The sequence below is a fragment of the Drosophila miranda genome, chromosome 2, assembly GCF_003369915.1.
Source record: "Drosophila miranda strain MSH22 chromosome 2, D.miranda_PacBio2.1, whole genome shotgun sequence".
Classification (NCBI taxonomy): Eukaryota; Metazoa; Arthropoda; class Insecta; order Diptera; family Drosophilidae; genus Drosophila; species Drosophila miranda.
This window is the reverse complement of record NC_046675.1, coordinates 3,030,228-3,048,892: the sequence shown is the minus strand read 5'-3', so window position 1 is coordinate 3,048,892 and position 18,665 is coordinate 3,030,228. Positions and strand designations below refer to the sequence as shown.

The window sequence follows — 18,665 nt, the reverse complement described above, 5'->3', positions numbered from 1 at the left end:
ATTAAAATAGTTTATTCGACAGAGCGAACCGTTTCCAACCCTAATGGGAAACCCTTATATGGGTAAATCAAAGAAAAAAAATGTAGAAGGACCTTTGGCTTGTGTGTCTCACCAATAAGATTCGTACTTGAAAAAAAAACTTTCTACTTTATCGCCATGGATTAGATAGTTATTTTTTGTTTCGATTATTTAGAAACAGGTGTGCGTTGTACGCATACGTAAAATCAGTAGAACTTCTTAAAAGCCACTCGAGATTGTACCTCTTGAGAAGCTCCTAAATGACTTGGCGATGAGTAATGTGCCAGTTCATACACCGAACATGTTGCAAACGAACTTCCTGGACTTTCTGAAAATCGAATTAATCTCGGTTTCGATCGCCAATTGATAGGCTATTAGACTCCGAGAATAAGCCTGTCCATGCAACAGGCTCAAACGATCTTCATTTCCTTCCTATGGCAGCTGGAAAATAAAATAGTATGATTTGATTTTCTTATTTAAAGGTGTGCAAAATTAAAGTATGTGTCGTATCCTAATGTTATTCTCAGTGAATTCTGAGCCGGACATTCTTTACAACTTACCGTTTTTTATCGTTCGCTGGCTGACCCCTTGCTGGTTTCTTTTCGAGTACATACCGAGTAAGGGAAGGCCCGGCCAGTCTTTATTTTCAAGCCACAGTGGAAGAGAACTTTGTTACAGTTACCAAAGCGTAACAAAAATACTTACAAAAGCGTAAAGTTAGAAAAGGGTTTTATAACTTTAAGGGTTTGCTTTAAGTATCTTCAAAAACAATAACATTTTTTTAACATGGGGGGGATTTTGCGACTACTTAGAACTTCTACTGATTGCTCATTGATTGGGATTTTCGTCTGAATTCAAATTTTTTCTACTTACTGATATTTATAATCGGCTGGAAGGCTGAAACACTCCTTGATATCGCTTATCACAAGATTGCCTTCGAAGTTTTCATATAAAGTAACTGGAAAAATGTCGAAACGCCAGCAATCGAAAAATTATTAGCATGGTGAACGTATTATGCAGTCTGTTGGTCTGCGGACTGGTACTCGTAAGTGCCGCACAACTGAAAGACGGAGATGTCCTGCAAGATTACCAGCGGCTGACGGGGCTCCGCTCACTGGGAGTCGAGTTTGCCGAACACTTTCGAAATGCATCGCTCACGGACTTGGATCTATTCCACTCCCGAATACCCAGTCAGGACGATCTGTTGTGTCTCGCGGACATGGCGCAGTTCATGCAGGCTCTCACTGCTGGAAAATTATGGGCCCTTAAGAGTAAGTAAATACTGAAAATTATATTCAAGTGAATGAGAACTGAAGTTGATGAATTTTGTGAGCAGTGATCGATGCTTGGGGCTCCATTCCGTCGGGACTGCTGTATGGTAACATCGTCAATTTTGGCAATTTCGATGAATGCATCAAGATCAGCAAAGAGATCACCAGTAGTCACAGCATTAATGGAAAGTACTGCTTTCTCAACGTGTCCTTTAGTTTTCTGCCTCAATATGTTTCGTTACTAACGAACCAATTGAAGATCGCATCATGCTTTCCGGCTTCGTGCTCTGCGGCAAACATGGATGCGCCTTTGGAACAATTAATGCAGAAAATATTAAACTCAAGCAGCATAAACATACAAATTCGAGAGGCCAGCTGCCAGACAAGTGAATCGAAACCCTGGGATGGAATGACCATTTTCACAGTGTAAGTTAGACCGTATCATAATCCAATTCTGTGACTCACACTATAGATTGCAGTGTGCTTCTCGGCTTCATGGGTACTATAGTGGGTCTATGCACGCTCTACGACTACTTTCTGTGCCAGGATCAGAGTGAGTATCGGAGAGAACAGAAGGATGTACAAAATGGTTTACCTCGTATTTTGCCTTCCAGGTAGTATCCCTGTGACTGTGAAAATTTTCTCGGCACGGGCCAGTTCTCGTGCCATTTTCCGCATTGTCGACAGCAAATCGAATCCGAATGTGATCAATTGTCTTGATGGAATCCGCTGCATGTCCCTGTTCTGGGTGGTTCTTGGACATGGAGTCGGATATTCTGCAGGCAATCCGAATATAAATACCCTACCCACAGTGTTGGTCAGTCCACTAATCATTTTATTATTCATCATTTTTTATGGCGTTTGTAATTTTCTAGTGGCTCGAAGAACCATTTTCCAACTTTATTCTGTACGCATATTTCTCGGTGGATTCATTTTTTTTCATTGGTGGTCTGCTAGTTGCAATGGTTGTCCTTCGATCAATGGAGAAGTAAGTATTCGAACTATTTTAAGTCCATCAACACTCATAGCCAACTTTCTGACAGATCCAAGGGAAAGCTGAATGTGCCAATGATGTATCTTCACCGCTTCATACGTATTACCCCTATCTTGGCAGTGGCCATTCTTGTCTACGTGAATCTGATTACTGTTGTCGCCGACGGACCGCTCGGCTATATAGAGTACCGTGACAAAGAAGCCTGTGAAAAGGGCTGGTTCTGGACGCTGCTGTTCGTGCAGAATTATGCAACAAGCAATGCTGTAAGTCATAGATCTTAGCTCCTACCAATTGATACGATTACCTTTTTTAAGTGCCTAGGTCATGCCTGGTACTTGGCAGTGGATATGCAACTATACATAATCTCTCCGCTTCTGCTGATTGCTCTGTATAAATGGGGCAAAAAGGCAGCTGCTGGCATTGTAGTGCTGTTGCTTCTAGTCACGACCTGCCTCTTTGTCACGATGATGGTCAACAATGAATCAATGCTCGCGAAGTAAGTCCACGATCTTTCTATTTACATTTAAAGTTATTAAGTCTCATTTAATTCAGGAATGGAAATAAAGGAGGTGATGGTGTGGATGTCTATGGATCCACACACACGCATGCTGGTCCATGGCTGACTGGATTTCTCTTCGGGTACTTCTTGCACCTGAATCGTGGAAGGAAGTTCCAGCTAAGCCGGATTGTCGTGTGGTCTGGATGGCTGCTTAGCCTGGCCATGATTTTCACCTCAATCTTTGCCATGTATCCCGCATCCAAGTTTAGGGCTCCTCCTCTCACCATGCTCGAGGAGTCTCTCTACTACACGCTTACCCGGGTGGGCTGGCCCCTAGCGCTGTGTTGGATCGTCTTTGCCTGCATGCAGGGCCATGGCGGTCTGGCAGACAGTTTCCTATCCTCGCCATTGTGGCAGCCTCTCTCGAGACTCTCCTATTCCGTGTACATCTGGCATATGTTCACTCTGGAAGTAAACAGCAGAATTCTACGGACCAATACATATTTTTCGAACTACAACTTTGTAAGTTTTGTTTCAGATAGTTGATAGAAACTAGTGGATTATAACAAATGTACAATATGTTATGCTTTGCAGATGCTTAGTTTCTGGTCTGTCATTGGGATCACTATTTTGATGTCGTATGTGCTTTATGTTATCATTGAGGCTCCTTTTGGCGGACTCGATAGTCTTCTACGAACCCGGGAGCCCCAAGCTCCAAGCGAACAAAAGCAGTCGTCAGTCGATGTCCAGCAGGATCAGTTGAATGACGGAAGGAATCTGGATGAACCTGAAGAGCCTAAGGAAGAATCCACAACGACTGTTTCAGAATAGTTAAATGTAAGATGCTAATAGTCGTGTTTTGTCTTTTCCATATTTAGATCCAGTATGGTTTTCTTGTATTCAATGACTTTTCGCTGACCAGACATGTTTAAGTTTGTTATTAAGTTATGACTTTGAAGCCACTTGAGATATTAGCTCTTACAAATAACTATTCGACAAGCGCTTTACTCACAAATTCAACTAATAAAAACATATAGTCTTCCAAGTAATCTCTTCCATTGTCTATACTTATTGTATTCTTCGTTCTCGTACTATATTTATCATGTCAGAAAACGAACGGCAAATAAAACCGAAAAGAAATTGGTTGATTATTTACATAGAACATATTTTATACGTAATTATACGTAAGCGCCAGAGTTTGTATCGCAGTCGATGACAGCAGTAGGGATTTTCTCCCTGTTTTTTTTGCATCTCTGTTTGCAATTTTTTAAAATTTTGCCGGGAGGCGGAATCTCTTCACGAACTCTCGCCATTTTGCTAATACTTGTCATGAGAATGGGAAAAAAAATTGAAACAATGAGAGGATCTACGACCACTAATGGCAATAATTGCACTCTACATCCATTTTTTGCAAAACTTTTGTTTTCTCTGTTTTTTTCTTACTCACTCATATTAAAACCAAATTTAATCCATCAAAAGTCAATAAGTAAAACGATTACCTGAGAAAAGATTATAAATAATTGAGCTTGTGACTACTTAGAATTTAGACGGATTGCTCCTTATCGGTGATGTTCGACTGAATTAAGCATTTTGGCTGATATACTCGACTCGAGGGCTGTCACACTGATAATGTTATCGCCAGATTTCCCTCAAAACTTTCCTATAAAATCACAGTCAAAAGGTGCAATGCCTTCAATCGAAAAAGTATTAGCATGGTGAACGTTTTAAGCAGTCTACTTGTCTGCGGACTGGTACTTGTCAGTGCCGCACAACTGAAAGACGATGTCCTGCAGGATTACCAGCGTTTAAAAAGACTCCGCCCGCTGGGAGTCGAGTTTGCCCAACACTTCCGTAATGCATCTCTCACGGACTTGGATCTATTCCACCCCCGAATACCCAGTCAGGAGGATCTGTTGTGTCTCGCGGACATGGCGCAGTTCATGCAGGCGCTCACTGCTGGAAAATTATGGGCCCTTAAGAGTAAGTAAATACTGAAAATTATATTCAAGTGAATGAGAACTGAAGTTGACGAATTTTGTGAGCAGTGATCGATGCTTGGGGCTCCATTCCCTCTGGAGTGCTGACCGGCAATGCCTACCATCTGGGTAACTTCGATGAGTGTGTCAAGATCAGCGAGGAGATCACCAGTAGTCACAGCATACATGGAAAGTACTGTTTTCTCATTGTACCCGCCGTATCCATTTCGCTCAAGATCGCATCTTGCTTTCCGGCTTCCTGCTCTGCGGCACATATGGATACGTTTCTGGAGCAGTTAATGCAGAATTTGTTGAACTCAAGCAGCACAAATATAAAATTCAGCGAGGCCAGCTGTCAGACAAGTGAATCGAAACCTTGGGATGGAATGACCATTTTCACAGTGTAAGTTAGACCGTATCATAATTAAATTCTGTGACTCATACTATGGATTGCAGTGTACTTCTTGGCTTGATGGGTACTATCGTGGGTCTATGCACGCTCTACGACTACTTTCTGTGCCAGGATCAGAGTGAGTAACGGAGAGAACGGAATGATTTACAAAATGAAATAACTCGTATTTTGCCTTCCAGGTAGTGTACCTGCGATTGTGAAGATTTGCTCTGCACGGGCCAGTTCTCGTGCCATTTTCCGCATTGTTGACAGCAAATCGAATCCGAATGTGATCAGTTGTCTTGATGGAATCCGCTGCATGTCCCTGTTCTGGGTTGTTTTTAGCCATGAATACATATATTCGCTAATTTCTCCAAATATAAATACCTTCAATATGATTTCGGTTAGTGGCCTCATGCTTGTATGTGCAAAAACCATTCAGATCTTTAATTTCCTCTGTTTTTTTTGTTTGCTAGTGGGTCGCGGAACCCTTTTCCAGCTTTATTCTCCACGGATTTTTTTCGGTTGATTCCTTTTTCTTTATTGGTGGCCTACTTGTGGCTACGGTTGCTCTTCGCTCAATGGATAAGTAAGTGTTTGAGATATTTTGTATCCATCGAGAATTATTGCCAATTTTCTGACAGATCCAAAGGAAAACTGAATGTGCCGCTTATGTATCTGCATCGTATTATACGGATCGTGCCGATACTTGCAATAGCAATCCTAGTTTACATAAAGCTGACGCCCATTGTTTCTGGGGGACCTTATTTCAAAGGTGGATTCCATGGTACAGCCGCCTGTGAAAAGGGCTGGTTCTGGACGCTGCTGTTCGTGCAGAATTATGCTACAAGAAATATTGTAAGTCATAGATCTTCTCTTATTACCATTTGTACGATTATCGTTTTCAGTGCCTGGATCACACATGGTACTTGGCAGTGGATATGCAGCTTTATATAATCTCACCGCTTCTGCTGATTGCTCTGTATAAGTGGGGCAAAAAGGCAGCAGCTGGCATCGCGGTTCTTATGCTCCTACTCTCGTCCTGCCTCTTTGCCACGATGATGGTCAACAAATACTCATTGCTCTTCAAGTAGGTCCACGATCCTTCTGTTTGTCGTTGGAGTTCTTCAACCCCATTTAATTGCAGGAATGGAACGGAAGGAGATGCCGGTAGGAAACTGTATTCTGCCACACATACTCATTCGGCACCTTGGCTGATTGGATTTCTTTTTGGATATTTTCTTCACCTGAATCGTGGGAAGAAGTTCCAGTTAAGCCGGATTGTCGTATGGTCTGGATGGGTTCTTAGCCTGGCCATGATCTTCACCTCAATCTTTGCCCTGTACCCTGCGACCCAATGGAGTGCTCCACACCTGTCCACCCTCAAGGAGTCTCTGTACTACACGCTTACCCGAGTGGGCTGGCCCCTAGCCCTGTGTTGGATCGTCTTTGCCTGCATGCAGGGCCATGGCGGTCTGGCAGACAGTTTCCTATCCTCGCCATTGTGGCAGCCTCTCTCGAGACTCTCCTATTCCGTGTACATCTGGCACCTTTTCGTACAGGAAGTCAACAATAGAAGCATTCGTACTAATACTTATTTCTCGGACTACAATTTGGTAGGTTTTGTTTCTAGTTGTTGATGATTGCTCATTTTTAACTAACCTCATTGATGATTTTCAGATGCTGAAATTTTGGTCTGACTTTGGGATCACTATTTTGATGTCGTATCTGCTTTACGTTGTCATTGAGGCTCCTTTTGGCGGACTCGATAGTCTTCTACGAACCCGGCAGCCCCAAGCTCCAAGCGAACAAAAGCAGTCCTCAGTTGATGTTCAGCAGGACCAGTTGAATGCCGGAAGTAATCTGGTTGAGTCCAACGTGCCTAAGGAAGAAGCCACAGAGACTACTCCAGAATAGTTAAAGATGTAAATATCAAAATGGGTTTTTTTCGCACTTATGTAAACCTTTTGTAGATTACAAAACCACATAAAAAAGATGTGAGCTTCCGACTACCCAAACACTAGACTGATAAGAGTAATTATCAATGATGTTCGGCTGTATCAAGTATTTCGCTGTGCTAGTCTGAGTACCTCAGACTACTCAAGACTACCTTACTCAGCACAGTTGTTTTTATAATCGGCTGGTGGTTCTAGATAGATAGTACTTATCGTCCGATTGCCTTCAAAGTTTTCGTATAAAATCCCTGGCAGATGGCGAAACGCCATCAATCGAATTAGCATTAGCATAGGAAGCGTTGTGGGGGTCCTCTGTTGGTCAATACATCCAATACATCTCTTACGGACTTGGATATATTCCACTCCCGAATACCCCTGCTGTATAGTCCAATCTTCCATCTTGGTTAAGGCTTTTGTTACAGTTAAGTTAGGTATATAGACAATAACAGCACACTTATAAGCATAAAAGTATGTTCTTTAGTATTAAGCTAGAATGATGAACATATGATTAGGGAATGCTAGAATATGAAGGAATTTGAAATTATACAAGAGTAAGCGGCTTACTTCACAACAATATGTGCATGTTTTGTTTATTTATGGAGAACAACCTTTATACTACGATCAGGCTATTGACCAGATATCAGTCTTTGAAGAGCTTTTAAATAGCAGTGCACTGATTTTTGCATTATCTATATACTGCCTTAGCGCCACGTAGCTTTTACGCCTTCCAATACAATATGAACTAATATAATCTATTGGAGGGAGTATTCGCCGATTGATTCACACCGATGAAAATGAAACCGGCATTAGCTTAAGAGCCCACGAAATCGCATATCAGGGAAAAATAGAAGCCTGAAAGCCAAACAGCACCGAACCGCAGCGCTTTTAAACTTAGGCAAGGGATATTAAGTAGACATGTGAGATCCAGAAATTTCTCAGAATTGCTTGGTCTGTTAGATATATGTTTGAATGTGAATGATTACTTTACACAAATAAATAATTCGACGAAGTTATATTATAAAGTTTTGTTTTGTATATTTTTAAAATTTATATTTAAATTTTCATAAAATATAAACTATTCTTGAACTTTTGGAAGATTTTTCTTTCAAATGGCTTTCATGAAGATATTTTTATTTCTTCAGAAGCTATTAATTTAATAAGCTGAAATGGCCGAATGTCCCACTGTGCGTCGTCCCGTCTGAGGCTTACTCAGTATTTGAGGGGATAGTATTTGTGATGTTCAAGTGAAAGGACAAGATTTGGCATATAGAAATGATAAGGTATGAAATATAAATCAAAGTCAACCTTTGTATTGGTTTTTGCAAATCAGTCGCATAGGCAAATCTCAATAAAATAACGATTAACTAAATATGATAAGATGGCACAACAAAATAGGGTTTCGTCTACCAAGAATATTAGCTGATACAATACTATCGGGTAGTTCGTAAGCTTAATTTCATTATTCCAGTCACAAGGCTGTGACAAGGCTTTTCGTAATCGACTACGCGACCTATGCTTATCGTCGATTTGGGTATATTTTTTTAATAAATTTCCTGGTAATTTGTCTAGCACCTTCAATTGAATTTGTGCTACCATGGTGAACGTATTAGCCGTATTTGTCTGCGGACTGGTACTTGTCAGTGCCGCACAACTGAAAGACGGAGATGTCCTGCAAGATTACCAGCGGCTGACGGGGCTCCGTTCACTGGGAGTCGAGTTTGCCGAACACTTTCGAAATGCATCGCTCACGGACTTGGATCTATTCCACTCCCTAATACCCAGTCAGAAGGATCTGTTGTGTCTCGCGGACATGGCGCAGTTCATGCAGGCTCTTACTGCTGGACAATTATGGGCACTGAAGAGTAAGTAAATAATGAAAATTATATTCAAGTGAGTGCGAACTAAACTGGATGAATTCTGTGAGCAGTGATCGATGCTTGGGGCTCCATTCCGTCGGGACTGCTGTATGGTAACATCGTCAATTTTGGCAATTTCGATGAATGCATCAAGATCAGCAAAGAGATCACCAGTAGTCACAGCATAAATGGAAAGTACTGCTTTCTCAACGTGTCCTTTAGTTCCCTGCCTCAATATGTTTCGTTACTAACGAACCAATTGAAGATCGCATCATGCTTTCCGGCTTCGTGCTCTGCGGCAAACATGGATTTGTTTCTAGAACAATTAGTGCAGAAACTGTTTAACTCGAGCAGCTTAAGTATGAACATTAAAGAAGCTTCTTGCCAGACAAGTGAATCGAAACCTTGGGATGGAATGACCATTTTCACAGTGTAAGTTAGACCGTATCATAATTAAATTCTGTGACTCATACTATGGATTGCAGTGTACTTCTTGGCTTGATGGGTACTATCGTGGGTCTATGCACGCTCTACAACTACTTCCTATGCCAGGATCAGAGTGAGTAACGGAGAGAACGGAATGATTTACAAAATGAAATAACTCGTATTTTGCCTTCCAGGTAGTGTACCTGCGATTGTGAAGATTTGCTTGGCACGGTCAAGTTCTCGTGCCATTTTCCGCATTGTTGACAGCAAATCGAATCCGAATGTGATCAGTTGTCTTGATGGAATCCGCTGCATGTCCCTGTTCTGGGTTGTTTTTGGTCATGAATACATTTTTTCGCTACTTTCTCCGAATATAAATACTCTCAATATGCTTTCGGTTAGTGGCCTCATTTCTGTTTATGCAAAAACAATTCAGATCGTAAATTTTCCTTTCTTAATTTTTTTAGTGGGTCGAGCAACCATTTTCCAGCATTATTCTGCACGGTGTTTTCTCTGTGGACTCCTTTTTCTTCGTTGGCGGCCTGCTGGTATACCGTATATGAAACCGTATATTTCATTGATCATTGCGCATTCCTTATTTTGTGGCAGATCCAATGGTAGTCTGAACGCTCCGTTGATGTATCTCCATCGGCTTATACGCATCGTTCCCGTCCTGGCAGTGGCTATTCTAGTCTATATGAAGTTCATGCCCGTGGTATCAGGCGGGCCGCTTTTCGCCGGTGGATACACTGGTAGTGCCGCATGTGAGAGCGGGTGGTTTTGGACACTGCTCTTCGTGCAGAACTATGCCACATCGAATATTGTAACTAAAGCACACAAAATTATTCCCCGCCGACAATTTTGAACAACTCTGGATCACCCTTTCAGTGCATGTCCCATTCCTGGTACTTGGCAGTGGATATGCAACTATACCTTATCTCTCCGCTTCTGCTGATTGCTCTGTACAAGTGGGGCAAGAAGGCAGCCGCTGGCATTGTGGTGCTTGTGCTCCTGGTTTCGTCTTGCCTCTTTGCCACGATGATGATCAACAAATACTCGCTGGTTCTGACGTAAGTTCAATGATAGATTCTTACTCGCCTTTCAGAATCATTTTCTGTTTTTAAGGAATCTTACCGCTGATACTAGTGCTAATAAAAAGCTATACTTCGCCACGCACCGGCACGCCGCTCCTTGGCTGATTGGATTTCTGTTCGGATACTTTCTCCACCTAAATCGGGGGAAGAAGTTCCAGCTAGGCCGGATTGCCGTATGGTCAGGATGGGTTCTTAGTCTGGCCATGATCTTCACCTCAATCTTTGCCCTGTACCCTGTGACCCAATGAGTGCTCCACCCCTGTCTACCCTCAAGGAGTCTCTGTACTACACGCTTACCCGAGTGGGCTGGCCCCTAGCCCTGTGTTGGATCGTCTTTGCCTGCATGCAGGGCCATGGCGGTCTGGCAGACAGTTTCCTATCCTCGCCATTGTGGCAGCCTCTCTCGAGACTCTCCTATTCCGTGTACATCTGGCACATGTTCATGCTGGAAGTAAACAGCAAAAACACAAGGACCAGCACGTACTTCTCCGACTACACTGTGGTAGGTTTAATTTGTGAATGATCAACTCTTCTGGCTTAAATGCAACCTTTATCAATTTTTGCAGATGCTTAAGTTTTGGTCCGATTTCGGATTCACGGTTTTGATGGCGTATGTATTTTACCTTATCATTGAGGCACCTTTTGGTGGATTCGACACTCTTCTACGACCCAAAGTGAAGTCAAAAGCGGAGGCTCCTGCTTCCCAGCTTTCCAGTTTAGAGACGAGAAAAACAGAGGGGAAAAAAGACGAAAACACAAAGTGAAAGCTCAGCCGATGATTAGATTATATTATTCTTAGATTGAAAGGTCATTTTTGTTTTTTTTATTTACTTAATGTGGAAATTCTGCCAAAATCTCCTATACCTCTGATCGTCGAACCTTCTCAGGGGTTCCGCCTTTGGAGCAGACCATGGACTGGTCTGGACTGTGTGCCTCTGACTGAGTAAGACATTTATCTACGTACTCCTGCATTTCCGGTTGATGCTCCACCTCCTTGAGGAGCTCTGAGCTTGCCTTCGCCTTCCCACAGTCTTTGGTTGCATGTTTTGTGTAGGTTTAAACCTGAAAACAAATGGAGACTGAAAACTTCTTGACTCGAGTCGACTTCGCTTAGCCCAATGCCATAAAATATCGTACAAGTGCAAGTACATTCTGCACCGCGAGTGTGCACCAACTATTTGCAGTGAGTGTCTGGTGTCTGCTACGGCTGCTACGGTGGCGGGGCCGACAAACCGATCTGAATCCGGATCCAAATTCGAACTCCCCACTGCGCATATTTTATGGCAGTTACGCGGCTCCCAGGCAACTTAATTAGTGCCTGCTGGTGCGCTTCGACTCCGGCGCTGGTTCTACCTCTGCCTCTGGCTCTGGCTTTGACTTCCATTTCCACTTCGATTACGACTGCAACTGCTGGTGGGACAGGGACAGGGGCAGGTACAGCCCTGGCCCTGTCCCCAGCCCCGGCTCCGATTCTGGCTTCGGCTACGTCTCCGGCTGCAGCTGCATTGCACCTGACATTTAACATTATTACGCGGCACCCCCAGCGAATACGAAATGAATGCTCGCCATTACAGGCAGCGCCTTAAAGCTCTCTGCGCTACTCGCATTTAAGCGGCGTTAAGCTTAATGTGCACCACATTGACGCCATGCCACATGGTGCAGGTGGCTGGCTGCCTGGTACTGGTTACTGGTTACTGGTTGCTTGGGGACAGGGGGCTGGCGGCAGAGACGGTTGCGTGTTCCATTGCATTTGGTTGCATTTAATGGGTTATTGGGCACACATTTGTGCGGGAGGGTGAGGGTGTGGTGTGAGGGTGGGGCCACTTACAACTCGTTGAGCGCCTACAATTGAAAATCGATCCACGCAGCCCGAAGACCACTCTGAATAGGAGCACGAGTACGAGTACCCATTGTAATCGCATATTCTGATTCTCTGTCCAAGGAGAAAGCTGCTGCTGTTGTTGCTGCTGCTGCTGCTGCTATAAGCTACTGTAATAAGCCATGACAATTGCTTGGAAAGCGATCCAAGGGTAGTTCCTTTGACGTGGCTTCCAATTAGCAAGAGTCAACTGCTCGTGTAAACATATCTCGATTTAACTTTGCAATTCTGCGGCTGCTGCTGTTGCTGCTGCTGCTGCTTCTCCTGCCCCCCAGAAGAAGTACAAAGAACTTTTGTGCACATTTCTGTTTATTATTGTATAAATCAAAAGATAAAGTTGCACACAAAGTTCCTGCTGCCAGACCCGGGGGCTGTCTGGTTTCGACTGCGGGTTTGGGGCTGGATCCTGGATCCTGGATCCGTGTCCTCTGTGCATGTGGAGGCGCAGTACGTAAACTAAACGAAATGCACACAAACTCTCATGTATAGCTGTAGTCGTGCATGTTTGTGGCATTATAAAATATATCTGGGCAACAGTATCCCCAGCCCACTCTCTCTTTTGTACTTTTGTAGTACTCTGTCCAATTTCAAAGTTGGTAATGGTAAAATGGCGATCCTGCTACCTCTGTGCCCCAGCTGCTGCTGCTGTTCTTGCTGTTTTTGTTGTTGCCACATTTAAATGCCAAACTTCACCGGACATGCTTCATAGCTCTAATTATACATGCGCCTTTCTAGGAACGCCTTCCGCCATGAGGGAGACGAGAAAAAAAAGCGGAAGAAAAACAACAATGGGCCAGCTCGAAAGGCAAAAGCTATAGCCGAAGCAATGGCAATGGCAAGGGCTCTTCTTGGTTCCTATTTTGGTTCTTGCGGTTGTTGTGTCCCAATAGCATGACTACATTGTTATACCCTTGCAAAGGGTGCTACGTTTCGGAATAGTTGTTAAGAAAGCAGGGCAGAAAACAAACAGAGCCGCCAATATCTAATAACTATACAACTTAAGCTAAAGGCAAAATTGTGCAGCTAATCATATGACTGTCATAGAAATTATTGATTTGAAAGGGTGTGTAAACAATCCACTCTCATGGCTTGACTTTTCTCTTGGTTTTGTGGCTTCGGTTGTTGTTTGGTCCTTTGGCCCTCTGCCAAGCAACGCGTCGTATGCGCAACGTGGCCTGCAATTTTTCTAACCACATCAAAACACAAACAAACATGAGTGATTGTTTGTAGGTGTGTATGTGAGTATGTGAGCGTATCTGTGAGTGGGGAGACTTCTCCGTGTGCTCCACCCTTGAGTCAAACCTCCGGCAATTCGAGCAGAAAACTTTGCATGTCTGCTTAGCAATTCATGGCTGGACTGCAGGGAGCTGAAGAGGGAAGCTTGTGGGTCCGTCACTCTTTTGATTTGATTAGGCCCCTCAAACAAATACACACCGACACACATTCTGCGGCTAGAATAAATTTATGTAAATTCTGAAAGCATAAAATATGGCATTAAAATTTAATGTGCAACTCTAGGCACGCAAAAAAGAACACACAACGAAACAACGAATTGGGCAAAAAGGGAGAAGGCCAATGAAGACATTATGCTTGGGCCGAAAAATGGTTGGCTACTTGGTGTTTGCGAAATAACAGGCTGCCTAATAAGTCGCTGACCAGTGGCCAGCCCCCACTGACGGCCAAATGAATACCTTTTGCAATATGAAAACTTGGCCTTATCAAACGCTGTTCATCTCGGCGACAGTGGACGCTGATTAACGGATGCACATTAGCATATTTTTCTCTGAGAGGGCGGTTTTTCTCTGCTTTTATAAATCACTTCATTGACATTTTTTATGAGGCGTCGAATGAAGGCAGAGGGCGGGGTGAAGAGAGGAACAAAACTTTTCGGAAATAAAACACGGCTGGGAGTCTGAGAGAGAAAAGTGTCTGAGCCTCGAGGCGGCATTGGAGGGACCACCACGACTCCCAGGGCCAAAGATTGACGCGCCGCTTACGTGCTACGGAACCATTTGTCTTAGAGCCGCACTTTGCGTGTCTTAATTAGCGCCCCCCACAGCCGGTTGCCCCATGTAGCAAACCTCAAGAAACTTTCCCGACGCCCAAGTCGAGGCAGGAATTTATGTAGCCCAGATAAGAATTCCCCGATAAGACCATAGATCCACCATTGGCCTGTCTGTGCCTTGAAGTGTTGCACGAAAAGTATTGGCCAAGGGACGACATGCTAATGAACTCAGCCTTTAAGAAAACTCTCAGTAGAAAGTAGACTACAAAGGAAAGTTTTTCTTCATTGTGTTTGAGCCAACTTAACGACTCGTTTTATGGGATAGAGTGCGAGTGCGATTTGGGAAAATCTGGGCCTGGCTTAAACGGAAAAAGCTGGAAAGTAGAACAAATCTTTTGCAGCTTTTCCATTCCCAGAACTCTTCTGGCTTACAGTCTATTGTTTTGCTTTGAGATTCCCATTTATTGCTTAGGTCATTGTCATGAAGTGCATCAACCTTGAGTTTCTTCTTTATGACAGTAGTTAATGTCCCCATCCCAATCGTCCAGCTTGCGGCTTCTGTGTCTCGTCCTAATCAGGTGCCCTCACCTTCATTAGGTTCGTTCTCAATGGCGGCTGGGCAGCTTCTCGCTAATAATTCTGTTGCAAATGCTTGGGGCAAGCTAATTAGAGCCTCGCACACGGCTTCAATCCGCCCACCGCCCAATACGCAGCGTAGGCGAGTCGCCTGTACATGCAAATCGTCTAAATCAGAGAGTTTAGTGGACATGTCGTGCCCCGCCATAAGCTGCCATATTTAGTTAAGTAATCAGGAGTAGTTGGGGGCGTAAAATGTTTGGCTCCCAAATGGGGAATAGCAAAACAAAAGAGGCTCCTGGTCAGGGAATGGCGCTGGCTCTTGTGTTTTGCCGATGACATTGTTCACTTCGTAATTCTATTGCCTAGTCGAGGTAGGGGGTGTTTGTGGAAGCAGTCGGTTGTCCTTGTTTTTGTATGTATAGTATTATGTCGACAGGACACCCTGCAGCAGAGCCCTACCAGAAGCAGCAGGAGGAGCCAGAGACTCCGCTGTCCTGTGCCGTGTCGTGCCATTGTGGTTGGCATGTGGTGCTCGCTAAATGCTAATTGCCGCATACTTGTAACCACTTTATGTGAATGCCTTTGTGCTGGTTACAGCAACAGGGTGCCTTGCCACACAGGGTGCTCAGCTAATTGGAACTCTGTCCCGCCCACAGCATATGCCCAAGGAGGCGCACAACCATCTGGGATGACAGCTAAGGCCAGATAAGGCAGAAGCAGAGGAACAGGCCGAAAAACTATTACCACATTTCGCGGCCATCAATCAAAGGCTTAATATCCGCGAGGCGTGCTGTCAGTGGCAGTGTTACTCCCTGTACTCCGCTGCCAGCCAAATGGACATGTCCGAGTTTCCAGCACAAAGTGCATCATTTGACCGCTAATTTAGGCCGTAAATAGACACGCTACTGCAGCACTGGTCGATGGTCCTGACTGTGTCCTGTCTCTGGTACGAGTATTCATAACGTAACAAGCCGGTTTTGCATGCAAATGCCACCAGTGGGAGTGTCATTTTGGGCACAGCAAGATCATCATGCCAGAAGGACACAGGCACAGCGAGGAGGCCACGACACACATCCTGCCATGCAGAGGAGTCCTGGTAGCAGTCCTGCCTGAATCTGAGGCCAACTTGATTGCGAACAGTTTCGAAGCAGCTGGCATCGGCATCGGCATCGTCATCGGCATTGGCATCCGGGTGAAATATCATTACGGAGCCACAGGCACGGCGGCTTCATTGAAATCCTCTTCCATTTCGGACATTTCTCATTTTAGCATTTATCGTTTTTCGTTTTTCGTTCTCGTACGGGAGGGATCCTAATTGACGAACATCGACTAAATGCGTTTTTCTAATGGAGGCTGCCTGTCTCGGTGTGTGGCTCTGACTCTGGCTCCGACTCTGGCTGCTGCAGTTCATCAGCCCAAAGTGAGCTGATGTGCTGGGGCTCTGTCTTAATTTGCATTCGCAATTCGAGTGCGCCTCTGAATGTGTTGGCTCTCATGACTTTCATATGCTTATGGCAGAAGCTGCGGCGATTTCATGTGATTTCCATTTACTCAATTCCATTCGGTTACAACTCACTGAAATTTATTTGTATAGTCCACAGCGGGAATGTATGCGATAGAATGAAAGCCAGTTGGCATGGTTGAGGATGCGGGTGTGTGTGGGGTGCACTCGAACGGGCATTACGTGCTGTATTCCACGGCATTGAAGCTGGCAAATGGAATCAATATTATGCAAATGGCCAAAGTGGTCAACTCCGCTCCTCTCTCCTCTCCTCTGCTCTCCTTTCGCCTTTGCCATTTCATTTCACCATTTCAATCGACGAGAAAACGATGTGAATGGCATATTATTTTGTTGCATTTCGTTGTGCAATAAAGTGCATTGTGATTTGCCCTTAACGGGCATGGCATCGAGTGTGGCGCAAGAGGAATGGCTGCCACATAAATTATGCATGATGCTGCCGGGTCAGTGTTGTTTTTTTTTGTTTTTTTTTGCGTGTGTCAAGACCAATATCATGTATGTATGCAGCCGTCCCGTGGTGCAGGGCACTTAAAAGGTTACGAAAAGTCAAGTGCTATGCTCCTGCATGATTATCACTGAAAGTCCGGTCAACAGAATTGCATAATTCCGATGGGATTACTCTATCTGCTGTCCGGTTTCCGGTTAATGGGCTCCATCAATCTGACAAAAAACTCTGGGATCTTCGGGCCGTAAATTTCAATCAGCCAAAGTGCTCACTGATCATTCCCTTTCAGCGTCTCCCACTGATTAAATGTTGACTGCAACGCCACTCTGCCACATGCCCATGCCCCGCCCACAGAGCAAAAGGCAACTCCGTTTTGCTGTCAGTAACTTTTCCGGCACTCATTAATCAGAGGGAGAGACTGTGTGTGGAGGCTAATTTAATGCAACTTTAATCAAAAGCAACTGTTGTTCCAGCCCCGCTGCAATTTAGTCTGTCACTTCCGCACGCACCTCTCTCTCAGAGAAGTGGTTCTGCAGGTTGGGTGGTTGTGTGGTTGGGTGGTTGGGTGGTGGTGTCTGACAACCCACCCACGAATTGACGCGTCATAATTTCCAACACCATCGCTGTGATGTTCACTCTTCCTCTCTCTCTCTCTCTCTCTGCCTCGGGGGCCGCGCCCAGTTGAGTGCAAGCTAAATTTATCAGCTATGCAATCGCTGGTCATAAATTTTTTCGTTTCCACCCCCTTGCTCTCATTTCCGCCTAGTGAGGCCAGGCCCGCCCACTTCCGGTCAAACCCAAACATATGATGGAGATGAAAGGGGGGCACTGGCAGAGGTTTGGGTTTGGGTTCGGGGATCCCAGACATTTAAATGGCGCCGCTTATGCAAGGCAAGGCACACATAAATCTTTGGTCAAACTGGCCAAAGCGCAGTTCCAGATTAGATGGGTGAAGTCCCACTCGCTGTGGAGCGTGTAGAGGGGTTTGTTATGGGCGGTATGGGTGGTCCAGGTGCTTGCGTGTGGGTGGTTGAGTGAGGTTAGGAATTGTGGTGCCTCACAGCCTAAGGTAAATAGGTAGGCGGATGCCAGTGGAAACTGCCGCTGGCCACGCATGAATTCCGGCTGGCTCACGGCGTTTGCGTGTGTTCCAGCTCCAACCATCCCCTCAATCGTCTGACCATCTCGCCAAAACAACTCCCTTGTTTTATTTTGGCCTTTGCTTTGTGAAAGTTTTTTGCGCGCATTTCTATTTATGTGTGCCTCGCATAAAGTTTAGTATGCCATCAAAATGTTGGCCAAACGAAGAACAAGACCAAGAGAGAGGTCCGCCAGAGAGAGTGGCACAAGCAGCAGCAGCAGAAGCCGGCTCAAATAAAAAAGCGAAACAAGACGAGCTTCCACCGAAAGCGCCTAAAAGGCTACACGCAATTTTTTCATTTGCGGCCATCCCGTGCGTGCCTCTGTAAACGTGGCCATGTGTGTCTGTGCTTCTGCTTGGATATGTGCGGATGTACGTGTGAATGTATCTGTTTATATGGGTGTGAGTGCTCTGCGGTTTGTTTGCATACAAAATTTGTACGTGTTATTTTAACTTTGCGCGCTTTTATGTGCCACACATACGAGTATGTATATGTATATAATTTGTTGTGTCTCCTTTGTTGTCGTTCCAAGAGGCAACCACGATTTTAACACATTTTGCCCAAAGGGCGTGAGAGCTGCCGTTGCCGCCTTGGGTTTTACAGGTGTTAATGTCTA

General features: G+C 44.6%; 2 protein-coding genes and 1 pseudogene across 2 annotated transcripts; all 3 read left to right on the top strand.

The window, feature by feature from the left end:
* The first annotated feature begins 989 nt into the window (after positions 1-989).
* LOC108157666 (nose resistant to fluoxetine protein 6-like) lies at positions 990-3,854 on the top strand. Its single transcript, XM_017289825.2, has 9 exons — positions 990-1,289; positions 1,355-1,715; positions 1,769-1,842; positions 1,904-2,106; positions 2,165-2,277; positions 2,333-2,546; positions 2,598-2,779; positions 2,836-3,304; positions 3,377-3,854. Exons 1-9 carry the CDS (start codon positions 1,019-1,021, stop codon positions 3,611-3,613), a joined length of 2,124 nt encoding a protein of 707 aa, XP_017145314.1. The 5' UTR covers positions 990-1,018; the 3' UTR covers positions 3,614-3,854.
* Positions 3,855-4,463: 609 nt separating this feature from the next.
* On the top strand, positions 4,464-7,167 carry LOC108157665 (nose resistant to fluoxetine protein 6-like). Its single transcript, XM_017289824.2, has 9 exons — positions 4,464-4,762; positions 4,828-5,161; positions 5,215-5,288; positions 5,350-5,552; positions 5,626-5,738; positions 5,794-6,007; positions 6,058-6,239; positions 6,297-6,765; positions 6,830-7,167. The coding sequence occupies exons 1-9, from the start codon at positions 4,495-4,497 to the stop codon at positions 7,064-7,066; spliced, it is 2,094 nt and encodes a 697-aa protein (XP_017145313.1). The 5' UTR covers positions 4,464-4,494; the 3' UTR covers positions 7,067-7,167.
* A 1,514-nt stretch (positions 7,168-8,681) lies between these two features.
* On the top strand, positions 8,682-11,291 carry LOC108154530 (annotated as a pseudogene).
* The last annotated feature ends 7,374 nt before the right edge of the window (positions 11,292-18,665 follow it).

Coding starts and splice junctions, on each gene's coding strand:
- LOC108157666 (XM_017289825.2), top strand. CDS start 1,019: ATGGTGAACGTATTATGCAGTCTGTTGGTCTGCGGACTGGTACTCGTA. Junction 1,843..1,903: donor CTTTCTGTGCCAGGATCAGA/GTGAGTATCGGA, acceptor TTTGCCTTCCAG/GTAGTATCCCTGTGACTGTG. Junction 3,305..3,376: donor ATTTTTCGAACTACAACTTT/GTAAGTTTTGTT, acceptor TATGCTTTGCAG/ATGCTTAGTTTCTGGTCTGT.
- LOC108157665 (XM_017289824.2), top strand. CDS start 4,495: ATGGTGAACGTTTTAAGCAGTCTACTTGTCTGCGGACTGGTACTTGTC. Junction 5,162..5,214: donor GGAATGACCATTTTCACAGT/GTAAGTTAGACC, acceptor TATGGATTGCAG/TGTACTTCTTGGCTTGATGG. Junction 6,008..6,057: donor ATTATGCTACAAGAAATATT/GTAAGTCATAGA, acceptor TATCGTTTTCAG/TGCCTGGATCACACATGGTA.